This window comes from Lepidochelys kempii, chromosome 3, assembly GCF_965140285.1.
Source record: "Lepidochelys kempii isolate rLepKem1 chromosome 3, rLepKem1.hap1, whole genome shotgun sequence".
In the NCBI taxonomy this organism is placed as follows: domain Eukaryota; kingdom Metazoa; phylum Chordata; order Testudines; family Cheloniidae; genus Lepidochelys; species Lepidochelys kempii.
In genome coordinates this window covers 207401010-207420586 of record NC_136382.1, presented here as the reverse complement: position 1 = coordinate 207420586, position 19577 = coordinate 207401010, and the positions used below count along the sequence as shown (strand labels likewise).

The 19577-nt window shown below is 50.3% G+C and overlaps 1 protein-coding gene across 3 annotated transcripts; it reads left to right on the top strand.

Moving 5' to 3' along the window:
• Positions 1–758: 758 nt before the first annotated feature.
• NKX2-2 (NK2 homeobox 2) lies at positions 759–18594 on the top strand. 3 transcript variants are annotated; one of them, XM_073335327.2, is made up of 4 exons: positions 764–961; positions 9350–10038; positions 11258–11566; positions 18296–18594. In XM_073335327.2, the coding sequence occupies exons 2-4, from the start codon at positions 9780–9782 to the stop codon at positions 18418–18420; spliced, it is 693 nt and encodes a 230-aa protein (XP_073191428.1). In that variant the 5' UTR covers positions 764–961; positions 9350–9779; the 3' UTR covers positions 18421–18594. The 3 variants fall into 3 exon arrangements, with proteins under 3 accessions (XP_073191425.1, XP_073191428.1, XP_073191427.1); XM_073335324.2 differs by lacking the exon at positions 18296–18594 and having other exon boundaries at positions 759–961; positions 11258–12431; XM_073335326.2 differs by lacking the exons at positions 764–961; positions 18296–18594 and adding an exon at positions 8124–8147 and having other exon boundaries at positions 11258–12431.
• Positions 18595–19577: the final 983 nt, after the last annotated feature.

Sequence of the window (19577 nt, the reverse complement as noted above, 5' to 3'; positions counted from 1 at the left end):
CAGGGTGAGGAAGGGTGGCAGGATCTGGCCCGATAAATGTGTGGGGGGCGGTTGTTTTTTGGATCTAGCCCGTTGGTGTGCAAAAAGAAAGAGCAAAATTATTTACTTAAGGGGGTGGGATAGGAGAGGTCCCAGGCTAGGAAAGCCCTTTCTTGCCAGCAGTGGCAGACACACACAATCATCTTCTACCTTTTGCACCAGGCTATTGCAAACGATGGTCACTTTTCATTCCTGGGCTCCAGGGAAACTCAGCCACGACCCCTCACCCACCTCCCCCCCCCCCAAGAAAGCGAGCTGCAGCTGGGGCCCCCGGTGGACAAGCCAGCTCTAATCTCTCGCAAGCCCGGTGCTATCACAGCTTGGATCAGCCTATCTAATGTAAACGGGCTTTCACACATAAATAACGTGCCACATCTGGCTCTTTGGTTTTTACGGCGTCTTAGCGACAGAGCGATTTATGGAGGGCGGCCCGGGCTGGAGGGAGGCCGGGGCGGTGGGGGGGGGGGAGTTGGACATTGCACCGGCTGCAACATGCAAGGTGGGCAAGTGGGGCCGGGGGGAAAGCAGCCAAACTCCTGGCCGGGGCCGGGGAGCCGGGTGGGAAGGGGCCTGCCTGGGAGGGCGGGCACGGTTCCGCCGGCTGGAGCGCAGCCGGGCCTTCCAGGAACCGGCGTGTTTGCGCTTCTCCCCAATTTATGACCGCGGACCATATGGCCAATATTTCGCCTCGCGCGTCACGCGCCGCGGAGGAAAGCAAACAGCGCGGGGCAGGGCGCGGAGGGGGAGCGCCGGGCGAGCGGCCACGGGGCCGGCTCTGCAAAGCGCCGCCGGAGACAATGTGAGGGGCCGCCGAGCCGGGGCGTCGCGCGTGGCTATATAAAGCGGCCCCCGCAGGCCCCGGCGCTGCAGACCGGCGCCTTCGGAGCTCGCCAGCGCCTCGCCCACCGCAGAGCCGCTCCAGGTGAGCCGCTGCGCTTCCTCCTGGCGAGGGAGCCAGGTACCTGCAGGGGGGCTGGCTGCTCGATGTAACTTTGCGGGGGGGTCTAGGCAGCGCCCCGAAGTACAGCAAACGGGGGGGGTGGGGGGTAGATTCGCCTTGGGGGTGAGGTTGTTCAATGCAAGGCAGAGCGATTGGGGAGGGAAAGATGCGTCTACACGGCACCGCCGGGTGGAGAGCGGAGGTGGCTGTCTGGGGGGAGCGGTGGCTACGTGGCTGGCTGGCGATATGGGTGGCGAGCTAGCTGGAGGGGAGGACGGACAGGTGGCTGGGGAGCTGGTCGGACAGACATCGCTGTTCCAGGGGCACTGGGTCCTCCAAACGAGGTGTGTGTGGGGGGAACTCGAGCAGGGTCCCCCAAGCTGGATCACCTGGGTGCAAGGTGCTAGCTGGCTTCCCAAGGGCTTTGGGGGGGGTCCGTCCCTCCCCCCCCCCCCAATCTTGTTGAAACGGACGCTGATCTCTCCTGGCCCGGAAGCAGCAGGTGGGGAAGGGGGGGTTCTTCTGCTGGGGGGAGAGGATGGAGCCATAGCGGTTTGCACCCGAGCCCCGCCGCTTTCACACCGCCCCCTTCCCGCGCACGGAGCCGGTTAAAGTTTTACCTGGGTTTGCGCAGTGCAAAGGTGAGCAGCTGCTTGTGAATTCGGCGGAAGAGGGGGGCGGAGGTGGCGTGGCCGGGGCTGGGGGAGGCTACCCAGCCCCAGGGGGGTGCAATGTGGGGGTGTCAGTCTCACCCCCTGCGAGAAGGAGACGTCGGGCTGCGCTCAGGTCTTGCTTCAGCGGCCAGCAAGACGCGTTTGTCCTGGGGCACCAGCCGGGGCTGCAAGAGGGAAGGTGGCCATCCAAAGCGCTCCGGCTAGCGATTGCTTTCGCCCCAACCCTGAACTTCCTCAGGTCATTTACCTGCCTGCTCTAGACACTCGAGAGATCAGAACCCCCCTTCCCCAAAGACACCCCCCCACACTCAGTTACTCAACGTCGGTGGGTAATTTCACAGCCCTAGCTGCTTGGGGGGGGGGCTTATTCTTTTTCCCTTTGCTGCCCCGAGAGCGCAGCAAAGCCCGTGACACAAGGCGGCTGGGTGGGTTTGTCATCCTGAAAGCTCTGGGGCTGGGGGTTTCCTGGGGAGGAAAGGTAAGCTGGTAGCTTACAACTCCCTTCCTTGTGGGGAAGCGGCTGCTGGGACATTTCTCGCTAGAGTCGGTAGAGTCCGCCAGAGGATCAGGAATGGTTCAAAAGTAACAATTTGCACTCGGTTGGCTCTGCCTCTTGCACGGGGGGGTTATTGATTTCATCTCCACCTTGCTAACTTCACCAGGCGCTTTGGCCCATGTTTAACCCTTGCGTTTGCACCCCAGAGCAGCAGCGTCGTTGTGGTTGGATGCAGTGGTCTGCAACTCAGCTCTTCCTCGGAGTTGGGTTTTCCAATCAATCGTATGTGCAATCGATTTTAAAATCGCAAATCCATCTCCTCCTTTCCTTTCAAGACTCAACGGGACCGAGGAGCTCCGTTTAATGTGCCTCAAATTAATTTCAGTTTCAAAATCAGTCCATCCTTTTAAGCTTGAAATATATATATATTTAAATCATTATCAATGGCTGGCTTTAAAAAAAAAAAGTCCTACCTACGGGGTAGAGATACACGAAGTAAATTCAGATAAGCAAGTGCTTTCAGCACCGTATTTCATAAAGAAATTTTAAATCTCCTGCATTCAAATTGCCCTTATCAGACAGAGTTGGGGTGGTGGGTTTTTTCCCCCCTTTGGAAGAAAGAACACTTCTGAGACAGGCTGACAATGCTTAATCTCATTGGGACACGTTTAATCATTAGAAAGATGCGAACGAATAAAGCTGAAGGGTTTGCTTGGGGGGAGCAAACATTTGACTTACAAATAAAACAGTTATAATAGACTGGAACGGAAAGGATACGCCCGGGGCTAGACTTAAAGCTTTTGCAGAAAAAATCGGCAACTAGCTGGTTCCCAATGTCGCAAGCCCCGCGAAGCACAAATCTCCCGGCTTCTTGCTTCCGTAAGTTGCGGGAACACACTGCCAAGGCGTCTGTATGTCCTATGGTTTGTATTGGCAATATATTTCAAAGATCTCATTAAAGTGCATTTATCAAAGTCCTAACATGTGCCCTCGGGTCTGACATAACCCACAATGTGACCGATTAGCCCACGGGGGACGGGGGGGAGACCTAATTTCTATTCCACTTTTACCACTCCGGGGGGGTTGATGGTGAATTGAGAATGTGTTATCATAGTTGGGGCTTGGGGGAGGGAAAAAACCCCAAAGAATAATCATAATCATGAAAAGCTCATTTAGATTCCTATGTCCTGAACACGGTTTAATTGTTTCTCTGTGAGAAAGGCAAGGGAAGATTGCATTTTCACTGCCTGGCTAGCAGATTGCTCTGACTCCTTGACAGAGGAAGGTAATACGAGATGTGGCAGATCAGAGCGTATTTTTCTATGTTTAAAACACGGGGAAAGTCTTTGCTTCTGCAATTTCTCCAGCCATGAAAAGAGAAGGAAATTTCAGAAACATTAACCCTTCCCCATTATTGTCAATGAAGCCTTTTAAAATCAATTTAAGGGGTTGCGATGCTCTGTTATTCTACAATCTCCGAGGCAAAGGGAAACGCTGATCTTTGTTAAACCTCCAAGCCAGGATTGCACACGGGCAGGTCTTTATTTCAATCGCCTTTCTTGTTGCTTAGACCTGAGTTTTAGTGGCTGTTATTTATTGGTCGCTCTCTTGATTGCCCTAGACCTTGCAAGGTGCTTTGCAAAACATAACCAGAATACTGGTGTCAAGCGAAGTAGCTCGCCCACTTAAATGTGTTTTTTCTACATAGGTGCATGTATGCTCCCATATATAATAAGGCTATAAAATTCTGGGCTCCGAAGCCCTGCGTTTTTAAGTTGTCTATTCAGGGAAAGAGCTCTTGTCTGTTACATTTTTTTAAATCAACAACAAAAGATGACACCTCTTACGGACGCATCTCTCCTTTTCCCCCCTGCGACATTATAAAACAAAGCCTGCATTGTTTCCTGGCATCTTTCGAAGGTGAATCTCTTCATAAGAATGATCAGAAGTAGACGGGGCTATATTTTCCTTTCCCATTGATTTCAAGTGTCTTCTATCTAAGAGTATCAAACCAAAGATAAAATAAACCTTCTCCTCGAACAAAGGCTTTGTGTCAGCTTCACTAATCCTCACCAGAGCGTTAAGGTGCAATATGGTTTGTTTGTCTGGAGTGAATGGAAACAATTTCTTGCACCTTTGCTCTAATCAAACAATAAACTAATCCACTTGAAGGCTGTTATCTGAGATGGGATGTTGTGATGGGTTAGAGGTCAGCCCCATATACTGTACCGGGAGAAAAAGGGGACTTCTGTTAAACACCTTTTTCATTCAGGAGGAGAAAATTAAGTCAAACAAATTAGTGGCTTAAAATAAATGGAGAGACCTTGTACTTTTTAATGACTGGAAACCTTTCTGACCACTAGCAAAACGAATGCATGTCGCTTCATTCGGCTCTGAACTATCAAGGCCAAGTAGTTGTTTTGACTGGCTAGTTCCTTGTCTCTATAGGACACTTTAAGCCAAGCCACCGCTTTTGCTCGCTCTAGATAATAGACCCACGGTTTGCTGTCTGGTTCTGGGAGACTGGGGGAGCTGAGCGGGCTGACAGACGGGGAAACACGTTTTAACACGCCGCCTTTGCTATGTTCCTGGCTTGCCATTCGCATGTGTGGCGTGTCCTGCCATGGTAGAGAAATTCACCCTTTAATTCGCAAGTGCGAACGCACCTTTCTTCCCACGGCGCAGCGGCCGGGAGCGGAGCCTAACCTTAGCCGAGGCTGCCTGTGTTTTCGGAGTGCAGCCGCGTTCATTCGGGGCAAGGGGCTCTTTGCCTCTCTTCCCCGCCCCGGCTGAAGCTGCTGCTGTGGAAAAGTCTTCCCGGGGCTGCGAGGCAGCATTAGGGGAGGGGGTTCAAGGAGGCCGCATTCCAGAAACGAGTGGAAAAGGCAAAAAGCCTCCTGGTTGAGCGCTACCTGTAAAAGTAAACAGGTAAACACTTCCCCACTCCTAGAGGGCACTTGTGCTGAAGTGTCGCCACTTATCCTGTGTACACGCACCTCTCCTTTTCAGCCTCTTGCTCGGCTGTTCAAATAACCCCTCCATCCTATAATTCCGGGGCTTAAATTCAGCAGGATCTGTCTGGAGGAGCATTCCAGCATTTCTAAGCAGCAGGCAGGGGCATCGCTCGCTCGGTTTTTCAGGGCCCGCCGAAGGCTTTGCGGCAAGGCAATTTGCCTGACGCTTTGCGAGGTTTTGTGGCGTGTGCCCGTGTATCTATCCGTACCGGCATTTATTTATTTATTTATGTTTGTTAGGATTTGCTGATCGATTGACTCTTAATCAGTAGAGATCATATTGCAAGGGACCTGCCCAAGTTACCCGCGCTACTCATGCCAGCAGGACACGGACAGGGAGGTCTTGAAGAGTCTAGATATTGATGCGATCTTCCCGAAATGCCTCTCTGGCGCCAGTGTCGGTCCTAAATCTGACGATTAAAAATCCCAGAAATGAGCCGTCCGATGTTTAGAAACACAATTCCCGCGTAGGCGAACTACTCCACTGGGGGAAGGTGGGGGACTTATCTCACCCATGCCCAGGTCTCCCTGCTTCTTTCCCACCTCCCGACGCACCCTGGCCACTCACACTGTCTGGCCCTCTCACCTAGAACCGGAGTAAGAACTGGAGGGTCAGCCCAAAATATAATGGGGAAGAGGGCAAAGGAAGGATCCAGTTACAAGGGAACAAAGTGTAAGAAATTCAGGGGGGATATTTACAAAAATCGGACAAGGGAAGCGAAAAAGTTTAGAAGAAGATGCAATGCGGATCAAGCGTCCACACACAATTATTAAACCAGAGCTGGGAAAGGCTGTCTTGAAATAAGCCTTCTGTGGAGCAGCTAGATTGATCTAGGCGATCGTTATCTTTACACAGAATCCACCACAGTGCGGTGTGTCTATTTCATCACCTAGTCACGTCATCATCCGCAGCAGACCAGTTTGTAAACCTTACTCCTATGGACCACACACCTGTTGTGTGGGCCAGGGGCTCTTCTGGCGAGGGGGAACAAGCGATTCCCCTTTGTACCCTCACTAAAGCCAGTTTTGTTCTCTGAAATAAGGGGCTCCTCTCTCGCTATTTGGGGGTCTCTGTCTCAAAAAGGGGGTTCTCTGAAGTTGGCTGCGCAGTCGTTTGCCACAACCCACACACAGTTCGGTTTGGACGCGGTTACACGTGCGCTTCGAAGCAGCCCCGATGCGAAAGCAAAATGTAGACCCAGAAGAGAGAGCGAGGGGGAGACTGGAAGAGAGAAGGCAGATTAACACACGCTCATTCCAGCCCCCTTAGATGATGAAACTGACCTTGTTAAACAATCGGGAAACTGGGTTTGATTTTTACTCACGTGATTCCACCATAGTTGTGGGAACTTGTCCGGAGCTGTGTTTCTAAGTTGGACCAAGCGTTCAATACGGAGGCGGGGGTGAGGGACAAAATTATGACTTTTATGGCAGGTCTTTGTGTACAAAGGAGGCTAGCTGGTCACAGTCCAACTGTGCTGATCAGCCGGTGTGTGCTTCTCAATGGACCATTGGCTAACTGCAGCGTGATTAATGGTCCAGGAGCCCTGGTTTTCCCTTAGGAAAATATTTACCTATCAGGTGGTCTGCGGGAACGGAGACAACAGGTTCATCACAGAGTGAGTGAGTGAGTGAGCTTGTGTGCGGTGTTTAGGTTTAGGTGTTTAGGTGGTTTCATATTGATCAAATCTCACAGGTCCTAATTACTCTGGATTTTCTTATTAGAAATCTTTAGTTAGCATGCCCACTGTCAATTGTTTAGTCTTCCCCAGAGGAAATTCTCTACAATTCATTTCTCTTCCTCCCCCACCCCCACCAAGGAAACTTTGCAACACTCTGCTACACGACAAATATTGTGCTGTGAATTCGTCTTCCACCTTCGATTCTGGCTTTTCTTTGCCACGCAAACCCTGCGCTGCCGTGATGGCTTGAATTCTTGCGCTGTGGGCTTATCGTTATCGGAGGTGGTTTCTTTTATTGAGTCCTAGCTGTTGGGTCCACAGTGCCGTTGCTGTTTGTGTTATGAACGACATAATTTTCACACACACACACGTAATCCTCTCACTTTGTTTAGTTTGCTGCGTTTCCCAGATGGCTAAGGAAAAGTGATCAAGAAATAAATACAGGGTTAGTCCTGGATTGAATTTTTTTTTCAAAATTAAAAAAGAGAGAGAGAGAGAGAGAGAGAGAACGCCTCGAATGCAGAGGAAAGAAGAGCCAGTGAGCGTCAACATGAAGGAGTTTCCTTAATATTGTGGAAGGATTCCGAAATGAATGAAGAGATAGTCCATTGAAAGCAGTTGAATGCCATGACAACTACCAACAACCTCCGATTTATTCCAAACAGTTAGAACACATTGAAAGAGGGCTTCAATCATGTATTATTTCGCCCCTGAAATAAATGCAAAAACTGAGCTCGGACAAAAGCTTCCAACAGAAGCCGGACATTTGTCTACATTTCGCCCATTGTCCGCAGCTTAGCAATCGGTTTGTATTTGTGTTTGCCCGGGTCCGACCACCCATGATGCGCTCAGGGCCTTGCTAAAACCCTAAGGCATTGTCACCCACATCACATACTCGATGGGAGGCAGGGTGAGGGACAGCAAAATAAACTGATCAACAATAATAAATTGCGGTGCCCCTTCTGCCCCAGCACCTCCTTGAAACATGCCCAGTTCTTGGGAGGGAAAGTCAAGGCAACTTCTATCCTCTGGTCATCCCCAAAAGGGTGGGGAAGAGGGAGGAACGGGGAGGGCTGCAAATCTCACCTTTAACTCCCCATCTTTAATTCCCCCCAACCCCTCCCCCCGCAGAGATCCCGTTAAAGGGCAGAACTCCTCGAGGATCGTGGCATCAAGTTGGCTTGTCCAAAATGTAGCACACGCGAAAACCCCACCCCAATATCACAAGAGAGAAACAATAGAGAGCGGTGTCTGTCCCAGGGAGCTGCAGGGAGGGGGAGGCGCACTGGGATGGTTCATTTAGTAGGTCAAAAAGAGAATAGGACCCTCCGCACAGACCCAAGGCAGGGCTCCGGACCATGAACCCCTCCCAGCTGAACAAAGTCCTGCGCTAGGGCGAAGCGAAGCGAGGGAAGAAGCGGAGCACAGCCGTGTGGACTGGAGACGTGGGGAATGAGCCCATGGAGAATTTGCTAAAAAGGCTTCGATTAGCTCCGTTTCCTATGTCCCCAGTGGAATCGGGGCGCGCACGAGCTTTTAAGGCAGGGGGGAGGAAGGGGTTGGGGGTGAAATGTGAAATAAAGCCGCAATGAGAAAGTGTTATGGACGCACGGATAGCTGGGTGTTATTTAGCGTTGCTATTTTGAAAGGAGGATTTTCAAAAACGTGGACGCTGCTATTCATACGCCTCTATAATATATGTGTCTGCAAATGGCTGTGAGAGAGACCCACTTATTAAATGTCTTATTAAAAACAACCCTCCAAATTCAACGCCTAAATTAAACATCTGGCTGCATTCCCTTTCTAAGTCCTACCTCTAAACGCTGCACATCCATCCAAATTAGCAAGCGATCTTGCTGGGGAGAAGAGCGAGAGAAACAAATTAGTTCTCTGCAAACAACACACCGAAATCGTCAGAGCCTGCCTGGGTACCGATTGATTACATGTATTTCCAGTTTGGTTGATTTCGGAGCACACTAGAATCAATTACTTGCTGTTTAATTTATAATACTCAGCCTTAAGCCTCAACCAAAATATTGACCTAGGAGGTTTGCTCAAGTTGGTCTCTTGCCATCTTGTTTAGGGGACCACCAATAATTGGAATAGATTTCCTTTTCAAGTCGCTCGCTGTAAATAGTCAATTTTCCAGCCTGCTACAAAGCAGTTTACATCAGTGCAGGGTGACAATGAATGCAAAGATGTTGGTTTTTTCCCGAAGCAATTTGTTTAAAACGTACTTTCAAGTGTGTGGAATATCGGGCTCCTCGGAGCTCCTTTGTATGTAAATACCGTGCAGAAAGGCCCTCCCTATCTTTGTAATTAATTGACACGTTATACCACTCATCATGTGCTACAGAACCAATGGTGGAGCCTCCAATCTCCCCCAAACCCCGCAATTTCACATCTGCAAACACTGTCTTCATCCACTTGACTCCTAGCACCCGCCCACACGTGGCCAACCTTTGGCGTTTTTAATGTATTTTTTTTCCCCCTCCTCTCTGCAGGTTCATATGTGGAGACCAACCTTATATGGACTGCTCTCTCCAGCAATGGCTGGTTTTTTTCAAGCAGCAGGCGCCAGATCCGTGTGTTTAAACGAGACCCTGAAGTAAACGCACTTTGGCATTTTTCCTGGAGTTACAAACTATTTCAGAAGCCGGTTGCCACTTGTGCTCCGTGATTTTTCCCCCCCTCTGCAGCAGAGCAAGGCTGTAAAATATCTATCTATATCGCAGCCGCTTTTTCCTCGCCCCCCCCGCGTCTCCCCCCACACCAGCCTTCGTTATTTTTTATTCTTAACGTGTCCCCCCCCAGCAACGTACACACACACACACCCTCCCCTCTTCCTGGGGTGTTTGTGGGGTGTGTGTGGTTTGTGCAACAGCGAATTGACAAACTGGTGCTCCAACTTTCCTGCATAAATTTGGCCAGAATATGTCTCTGACCAACACAAAGACGGGGTTTTCTGTAAAGGACATCCTAGATCTCCCTGACACCAACGATGAAGAGGGATCCCTCGTGGAAGGAGCGGATGAAGAGAACGAGGGGTCGGAGCCACCCAAGAAATCCGGAGTTCTGGGGCAAAACCCACTGGAGGGGGTTCAGACTCTGCCTTTGAAAAACCCTTTCTATGATACCAGTGATAATCCCTATACGCGTTGGCTGGCCAGCACGGAAAGCATCCAGTATTCCTGTGAGTAGTGAAACTTACATTGATTCCATGTACCGTCTGCATTGTCTTGTGATTGATCCGTTCAGCGCCGCAGCCTCTAACGTGTATTCTTCAATAATAAGAATAATTAATAATAAACCTATCTGTTAACTCTTCCTAATAGCTATTAGGGGAAGCATTAGCGCTCCGATTTACCCTGTGTGTGGTTGCTGTTTCACCAGGCTCTCCGGAGTCAAACTAACCGCAGGGATTTCTTTGGGTTTGATTCGATTGGTATAAAAAACAAGGTTTTGGAAGCCTCATCTTTCCCCAAGGGGGGGGTTTATTTTTATGTATTTATTTTTTAGAACGAGAGAGAAAGAAATCAACCCAGCCTAGGGAAAGAAAAGCAAAAGTCACCTCCAGCGATCTAAAAATAGCACGAACAGAGTTTGCTAAATCAAACAGAGCGAGCCTTGTGTGGCCGTTTTGGATCGCTTCGGTGTAGACAGTTCAGAAATGTCTCAATGGCCGGGCGGCTGTGGGGATCAATGAAGGGACTGTTAAATTATCCTTTAAAAATCAATCCACGTACCCCTCCCCCTCCCCCAGCAAATCGCTTGAGGTCCAAAGTCCAATAGATGTAAAAAAGATGCAACATTAGGTGAGGAATAGAGGAATTTGTGATGCGGATCGATGTGGCTGTCTTGTAATGTGCATACAGACCGACGGGTGAATAGATCTGTAGACATGCACATGAATGTCTACATGCATCTAAAAGTGTGTGTAATTATGAACGTGAGTGTATATATAAATATATTCATATTCACAAGCTATCTAATATAAAACTCCCATCTCCAGGTATTTATATATGTTGATAGCTGTACAGATACACACGTGTGTCGCAGATGGCCATATCATTGGGAACATACATGGGCACAGTGTGTTGTGTGTCGTCGTTTACTTTTCCTCCGGTGTTTGCTGCTCTGGGGGAGTGTAGGAGGCAACTGCCTATTCCTCGCGGGGTTCATTTGTTTTCGGGGAAAGCCGCGCTCCCTCAGCCCAAGCGGGATTTGGGGGGTAGCTGGTGCCCCCCTGGAGAGATTGCCTCCCCACGGTAGAGAAAGCGAGGGCGATTTCGCTGCATTTCCCGGCTGGAGCAGGGGAGGGTAGAGAGCAGAGCCGCAGGTGCCCCCGGGCGGGGACCCCCCGCCCCCCGGCAGCACCCCTCTGACTTATGCTCTCGGTGGCCTTTCTGCAGTGCACGGGCTGGCCTCCAGCAACTCCCAGCACGACTCCTCCACCAAATCCCCCGACCCCTCGGCCGACGAATCCCCGGACAACGACAAGGACACGGCCAGCGCCGGCGACTCCGGCAAGAAGAGGAAGAGGCGGGTGCTCTTCTCCAAGGCACAGACCTACGAGCTGGAGAGACGGTTCCGACAGCAGCGGTACCTGTCCGCCCCCGAGCGGGAGCACCTGGCCAGCCTCATCCGCCTCACGCCCACCCAGGTGAAGATCTGGTTTCAGAACCACCGGTACAAGATGAAGAGGGCCCGGGCTGAGAAAGGTATGGAAGTGACTCCTCTCCCCTCCCCACGCCGGGTAGCAGTGCCCGTCTTAGTCAGGGACGGCAAACCCTGCCACACGCTCAAAGCTCAGGACTTAGCCGCGGCCACTTTCCAGGCTGGGATCCCCTTCTCCGCCTATAGCGCCCAATCGCTCCAGCATATGCCATATAACGCCCAGTACAGCTCCGCCAGCAACCCCCAGTACCCGACAGCGCATCATTTGGTGCAAGCCCAACAATGGACTTGGTGAACATTGCCGAGACAAGAAACTGAGGCTCCAAAATCAAACCTCGGGGGGGGGGGAGACAATATGAATATTAATTATTATTATTAATGATGGTGCATTTTTCCCCCTCTCCTATTTTTCCTCCTTGGGGGGGGTTCGATTTGTTTCTTTTGGGGGGTGGTTTTTGTGCGCCATGTTTACAGAGATTTTTGCGCCATGCAAAGTGGTCCTGTCTACCTACAACTAAAAATAAAAATCTTACTAGTAATAAGAATGAATCCGTATGCGCTTGTGATTTCGTAAAGTACGTTTTGTGTGCTGTACAGCTGTTGTCAGTCGTATATAAAACAAGTGGAGGACACTTTAAAACTAGAGAATTTGATCTCCCTTTTTATATGAACCTTTACCTATTTATGGCCGTGTATAAATTCTGACAACTATGAGCAAAAAAAATAATTTTTTTTGTAACTATGTGTGGTTATTGTTGCCATAAGTGACAGTCAGGGCGGTTTATTTTATTTTATTCTTTTGGTTGGGTGCAAAGATTTCCCAAATATTAAGCAAGCAAAGAAACTGGAGACGGAGAAGAAATGTTTGGATCAGCTCCATAGAAATCTCCAGCTCCTCGTTGTGTATAAACCCGGGGGGGGGGGCGCTACGGGGAGGGTTTCCATTTTTATAGGAATTTTAATAAAAATGCTGTTTAAAAAAAACCAACCCAACAACAAAAGAATGTTTTTGTTTGACTTTGTGGCTACCACGGGATACCTGCAAAACCCTCACTTTGAAGCGACACGGACTGGAGAGATCCTGTGGGGGGAGGGGGGAGCCTGCCTCGCCTGATTGTCCGATCAATGAGATCTTCTCCTGGTGCTAGTTGTTTTATGGGGAATGATGAACCCTTCCGTCGGAAATCCGTGCTTGGCCTGCGGCAGATTCCCAGGCAACAGCTCGGCGGACTTTCGTCCCCTCTTAGAACTTTTAGGGAAACTTTAATCACTCTCCCCAAACTTTCTGCAAACGATCAAATACCTGTCTTCCTCTTCCTCTTCTTCTTCTGCGTCCTGCCTCGTTGTGTCTACTGGAGAGACAAAAGGGGCTGGAGTAGTGACTTTGTGGAAATGAAAAAATAAGCCCCACCACTCACTTAAATGTAAGAGTGACCCTTCAGCGGAGGGGCTTTTGATTCCAGTCTAGTCTCAATGGCCTGCCTTTGCTCGGGGGTTGATCTAAGCGGGGTGAGTCCGAAGAGTTGTAAGTCCTCCTTTAGCCGGCAGTGGTAGATAGGCGGCTGAATGGGAGCGGGAGGGGGGTATCGGCTGGCGGATGAGTTTATACCCCCTTTCTGCTCCTGCGGGCAGATAACGCTTTGGGGCAAGTCGTGGGGCACACGGGGCTCTCCCTAAAAGCGGTCGGATTTGCAATGTAAAGTTTGCCCTAAAACCTGTTTTAACCAAACGGAATTTCGTTATCTCCGTCCGAGCGACTGGCTCTCTGGAGATCCCCTTCTGCCTGTGATAACACGTATTGGGAATTTGTGGGGTGCCGCGACATAGGGGGAGTTCTCCAAATGCGGTGGGCTTGTGTAGGAAAGTTTGTCTAAGGCGTGTTTTAAAGCAAAACTTCTTCTGGCTATTTACATGATCATTTTAGAATATGCGTTTAAAGGACACACAGATCCAGCTGGAAAGTTGTGTGTTATGCGTGTGTGTGTACATCTAGGATCATAGGTACACACTCTGTGCCTCTCTGTTCTCTCTCTCTCTCTTTTGTATATAATATCTACACGCACACACGATTTTTAGGCTTACACATACTCCAAAATGCTTGGGGTTGACCCGAAATGAATTGGCCCCTCTGTCTGGGGTAGAGAGGCTTCTTTCCAACCATGCTGTTTAAATTCTTCTCCGTTTCTGAAACTGTCTCCCTTGCTGTAGGCTAGACAAACAGCAGGGACTGCAGGGGCAGGGCTGGGGGGGGGGGGGGGGCTCGGAACAGGAAAAGCAAACTGAACCGTCCCCACTGAATTACCAGCCGCGCTCTTGTTGATGATCAGATTTAATTCAATATCTCGCGCAAACATGATTATCTGTAACAAAATCGGCGGGACCCACAGCTTTGCGTGGACAGTGCTGGCGAGGGGGGGTCTTCTAGCCATGCGCGGATCTGCTTCAGGACTGGAGTCCCAGCTGTGATGGCCATTTCTTGCAATGGTGTCTTACCAAACTCAGGCGCAAAGTTGACACCAGTTTAAATTCTTCCCCTGGTTTAGTCGCTCCCCACTGAATGTTGAATTGTCACGACAAGCGGGAGGCAGTCACAGAGCGGGGGCCGGGGGGGGTTGTTTTTGGTTTTGCTTCAGATGAAACCTTATTCTACACGACCCCCCCCCCCACACACACACACACAAAACTCAAGAAATGAGTCCGGGTTTCCCCAAAGCCGAGGGCACTCATCAACAGCTTGGCTGGCAAACGGCAAGTCGCGGCTCTGCGGTGGCAGGATCTATCCTGGAAGCTGATAATTATTAGCAAAGCGACAGAGATCTAAATACATAAGGATGGCAGCGTTTCGTTGCAAACAGGGGGTCTGAGGATTTATTTATTTTTTTTGCCATCTCGGTAGCCAGGCGGGGCCGAGCTCCCCGTGAAGTGAAAACAGGTTTCGGCGGCGCCTGAAGAAAGGAGCCCACTTTACAGGGAAGGACGTTTTCCCCTCTTCTAATTCCGCCCGCCGCGCAGAGCGAGTGGGAGGGAAACAGTCACTTTCTGCTTGGCCCCTATTAAGTCTATCAGGCCAGTTGTGTGGCCCTCCCCCGTGGCCTTATATTTCACACGCCGCTGGGGCAGTTTGGCGCAGTCTATCTTTGCACAATATACAGTAGCCACCACAAAACAGCACAATGCGGGAGGCTGGTCGTTAAGGATGTTAGAGGCGTACATATTAAGGAGGGCAGAGAGAAAGAGAGAACCCAGAGGGGACAGGGGTAGGGGGAAAGAGAGAGAGAGAGACGGTGCTGGCCTCCCCCATCCTCCCCCTGTTCTTTCTAGTGCCATTCAGTTCGTTTATCAGGAGCGGTGCATCCCCGAGTCAGGGAGAAGTATCCTTGGGTTTTGTTCTGGCTGTCACTTGGAGCCATTGTCCCCCATGCTGTACAGGCTGATTCCATATGGCCAGCTGGGCTGACCCTCACAAAACCCAAATTGTGTCCTGCTTTCAAACCCTGTATTGTTGTCTGTGAAAGGAAGACGAATTAAAAATTCGTGCTATATCTATTCTGGGGGAGGGGGGGAAAACCCCTCTCTCTTCTTGGAAGGATAACAGGGCCTCCTTTTCTCCAGCCCTACTGACAAGTTTGTCTCTCATTTCACAGGAAATTAAATTCCTGCATCTGCACGGGGCCTAAACAAATCTCGCCCATAAAAATGAAAGCAAATGGCAGTCGATGCACCCCGATCAGCATTGTAGTTCCGCTGACTTCGGGTCGCTGAGCTGGTTTTTTCCCCTCTGCCGGGAGAACAAGGTTTCATTCACAGGGGGGTGTAATGTTATGCAGGCTTCTCCCTCCGTGCGCAACTGGAGAGCGCTGCGGACTGACCACTTTTTGTTCTCTTCCAGAGAACTGTCCCTTTCTTGTGATAGTGTTTCCTTGTTCCAGGCCGGCGAGTTTGAGAAGTCGCCATCCCGCTCCTTTCTCTGGAAGGCTTTCTCTGGTTGGGGCGAGGGGTGCTGGCGGGTAACCATCTCCACCGGGGCCACCAGACCTGGCCTCCTGCCTTTACCTGGAGTTCTTGGCGGCTGACCGCGCACAAGCGACGCGCTATGCCCCCCGCGCTCCGGAGAGTAGCTTGGGCGAGTAGAAAATGAATGAAGCAGCCAAGGAGCTAAATGCAAACAGGGTGGGCGCGAACAACTGAAGGGGCTAACTTTGATTATTTTTTTTTATAAAGAACACAACAAAAAAATCAAATCAAATAAAGGATTTTCGGCTAAAATGCTAACTCGGTTCCTACACCGACCAGACAATTTCTCTTTATTTGAGTGGTAACACGCCTACACAAACTCTGCAATCCCTAGTGTGGTTTGGGTGATATTGTGACGGGGAAACGGACGGATTTCCTACGCGGTGTCAGATGTGTTGGGAAGGGGTTTTTTTGGCTTTGTGTTGAGGAAGGCATAAACTACAGCGGTCTGGACATAGATCAACAGGAAGAAATGTTAATTGGCCTCCTTCAGAGTCGCCTGTGGCGGGCCAGACAGATATGTCACCCTTCCACTGGTAGGAGACACGGGGAACACATTACACCTCCAGTGGGTGATCTGGAAAACCAGAGTCACGTCTGACAGGAAAGAAAAGGCGATGAATGAATGCGGGATGAATCCCCCAACTCCAACCCAATCAAGGGACATTATAGTTAAACTTGCGCTTTAGGGTTAATTTCCCTCCTTTCGCTCGACTCTGAGTCACCCCCCTTCGCGTCTACAGAGCCACTATTGAGGAGAATCAGATAACCTGGTAATGAGGTGGAAACCCCTCTAAGCCAGGGAAAGAACTTACTTTCATTACCTATTGACTGTTGGGCTTAGCTGAGACCTGGCGTGGGTCGTTCGGGCCTTTTCAAGAGGGCTGGGCAATGAAAAGCTAATCCAATGTTTACCGAGTCTAAGAACAATTCTCAGCTGTCGTTATTAAGGGGCCGAATCAGCCAGGGATGGCTTGGGCGGGGAGTACGAAAGCAAACGCTGTGTGTGTTTGTGTTTGTGTGTTTGTGTGTGTGGGGGGGGTGCAGCCCAGAGTACACGGCCCCCGTTTTACACCAGCTCGCCAGGCGGCGGATACGCCTGAAGTGGCGGTGTGTATGAGATAGTGTAGTGTGCATGATTTCCGGAAATATGCCCTTGTGGCTTCATAAGAGTGACACTCTCTCTCCCCGTGTCCACGGATCATCTCCTTTTATCCCGGCATCTGCCACTAAACCCCGCGATCTCCCCACCGCGCAGGCTACCCGGTGCTATCTGGGGGAGGAAACCATCTAGTTTGTATTGCTTCCCCCGCCCCCGCCTGCCCCTTGAAGACTTCGATTTTTAGGCGCTGTCATTACTAAAGCATCGTCGCAAACGATCGGGAGCCGGGGGTCCCCCAAGGAAGGAGGGGAACCAACAACCCAGGCCGGAATATCGTTGTAATGGCACTTTTTAACCACAAGGGGTCACCAAAGTTCTTCCTTGCTGTCCCTGGGGTTTTTTCCCTCCTCCTGCTCTGAACTGTCCTTATGATAAATGGTTTTATTTCCCATTGAACATCATCGCCAGTTCCGAGAGGTGGTTCTGGGTTGTTTTTTTTAACAACCTTTAAAAAAAATCTCACAGCCAAAAAAGAAAAAAAAGAAAAGAAAAGAAAGAAAGAGAGAGAGAGAGAGGTTAAAAAGGCAGCAGCCTGATCGTCTGAAGCCACTTCCTCTCTCAATTGTGTTCAAAAAGGAATGGTCAAGCATCAATCAGCACACACACACACACACACACACACACACACACACACACACACAGCAAATGAAGACTTCAGTTTTATTCCATTTGCTGTATCCCCCCTTCCCCCGATTTTTTAAAAAAAACCCTCAGATTGTTAATGGAAGAATCTGACCAACTGTGTGAGTTTGTAAACAAAATCTGATCTCTTCCTGGTTTTAAAGTGTGACTCTAGTTTCAGATTCTGTTGGCTGAATAAAACCAGACAGACACACAGCCACTGTGTATATGGGAGATTTGACTGTATTCCTCCATGTGCAAGGTGTGTGTGCCAACGGTCTGTTTATTTTACATAAAAATATTAGAGGTGTAAATAAAAAACACACAATCCTCGATAGATTTCTTTATCTTGTATTTTTTTCATTCTCATTCTCTCTCTCTCTCTCTGTATATATATATACACACACACACACAAACACACATATTTGTGGTTGTGTGTATACATACCTCTAGTATGCATAGATGGCTGGCTGGCTCCCACACACACATAGCACAGAAGAACATCAGAGGCCTATAACCATATGCTTGTTTCTGATCAATACTAAATGCCACCAGAAGGAAGTGACTGGTGGAAAAGTGCATCATGCAATAGACTTATGGACCTCTGGGAATGTAAACACTATCGCTTTAAAATTGCACCTGGCCTGATGGGGGCGGGGGGAGGGGGGTGGGCAGACGGGCGAGGAGGAGCTCCAGCCCACAAACAGGTAGGGGTGTGGTGTAGGGAAAGAAGACACAGGGCAAAACTGAGGCAAGCAAAGATTGCTGGGGTCAGCAAAGAACAGAGTGGAGGTCCAGGAGAAGACTTTTTAACTTGAAATCACATTCTGGGCCCGGAAAGCCAAGAGGTACAAGAATGAAAGCTGGTCGGTGATCCCACCGGCTTGGTTTTGGGTTGACACCATAAACCCCTCTCGCTTTGAGCCCAGAGCTCATGCCGCCTCTCGAAAATGGCCAGACTCTTTTTTACTTGCAGATTGCCCCTTGTGCCCAACTCAAAACACAACACAAAATGCGTGGAAGACAACCGGTTCCGTGATCTACTATTATGAAGTCATCTTTAGCCAGCAGCCTACAAAAGGGAAGGTAAACGACTGGTAATATTGCACCTGGAAAGCAAGAGGCGAATTCTTCCTGCTAGGGAAACGAGGGCTAGGACAACTCATTTTTGTGTTTGAAAAAAAGTTCAAGTTCCCATTAATTATGTGACGCATCACCTGGATGTCAGCTTCTAGCACAAAGCAAACTGTGAGGCCATTTTATTAAACATCGATTAAAACACACACACCACGCTGGGTGGCCTGATGATTTTGCTCATAGATGAAATGCTCTCTCCCAGAGCCTGTCCGACCGACACAGCCTGGTCACTGCCACGAGCTCTGAGCCGGGGGGCGCGGGTCGCTGGTTGTCGCTTTCCCCCACCCCTGGGTATGGAGAACGGCGAGTTTGACTCCGAACTCTGACGCCGACCCGATTAGCGCTGAGTGTGAACGTCAACAATCGGCGGGTGGGGCGGCGATGCCGCGACCGTCCGCGGGGTGGCGCAATTGGATAAGGAATGAGCCGCCAGCCTCAGCCGCTCGTGTGGCTTTCCCCAGGGAGGGTGCAGAGCCCCCCTTGCGGGGGCTCAGCACATGGCTGTTCCCTCCTGTCCTCTAACTCCGGGCCCTAGCAAAACTGCCCCTGAGTCTGGTATTTTCTCTCCCCCCGCTTCGCAAATGCCTCCCCCACTGGTCTAGCATGACTCTGGTCTGCATAGGCTCTCCAGTCTCAGCGGAGAACCACAGCAGCAAAGAGCCTTCGCAGCTGCTGGCCTGGCCATGGGAGCTGCTCCTGTCCCCAGTTAATCTAGGGGGCAGGGCAGCCGGAGCAGGGAGGAAACGCAGGCCCTTTGCAAGTAGGTGGTGAAGCAGAGGGGCTTAAAGCTGGGCTCATGCAGCGTCCCCTTCCTCCTGCTCTGCTGCCAAATCGAGCAGGATGAATGAGCTCTTTAAGTGCTTTGCTCTTGTGCAGTGTTTTGCCTCATGCGGGGCTTTTGCGAGTGTCATGAGCCGCGTTTCATGTGGCGACAAAGAGAGGTGAAAGGCCTTGGCCAAGGTGCCCAGGCTGGCAGTGTCAGAGCTGGAAAGCAACCTAGGGTCCCCAGCTACCATAGCCTTTAATGGAGAGAGCCATGCCCATAAACCTCAGTGGGAATACAGTCCTACACACTAGCCAAACTACCAAGCCCCACCAATGAGTAAATCTATGAGAGCTGG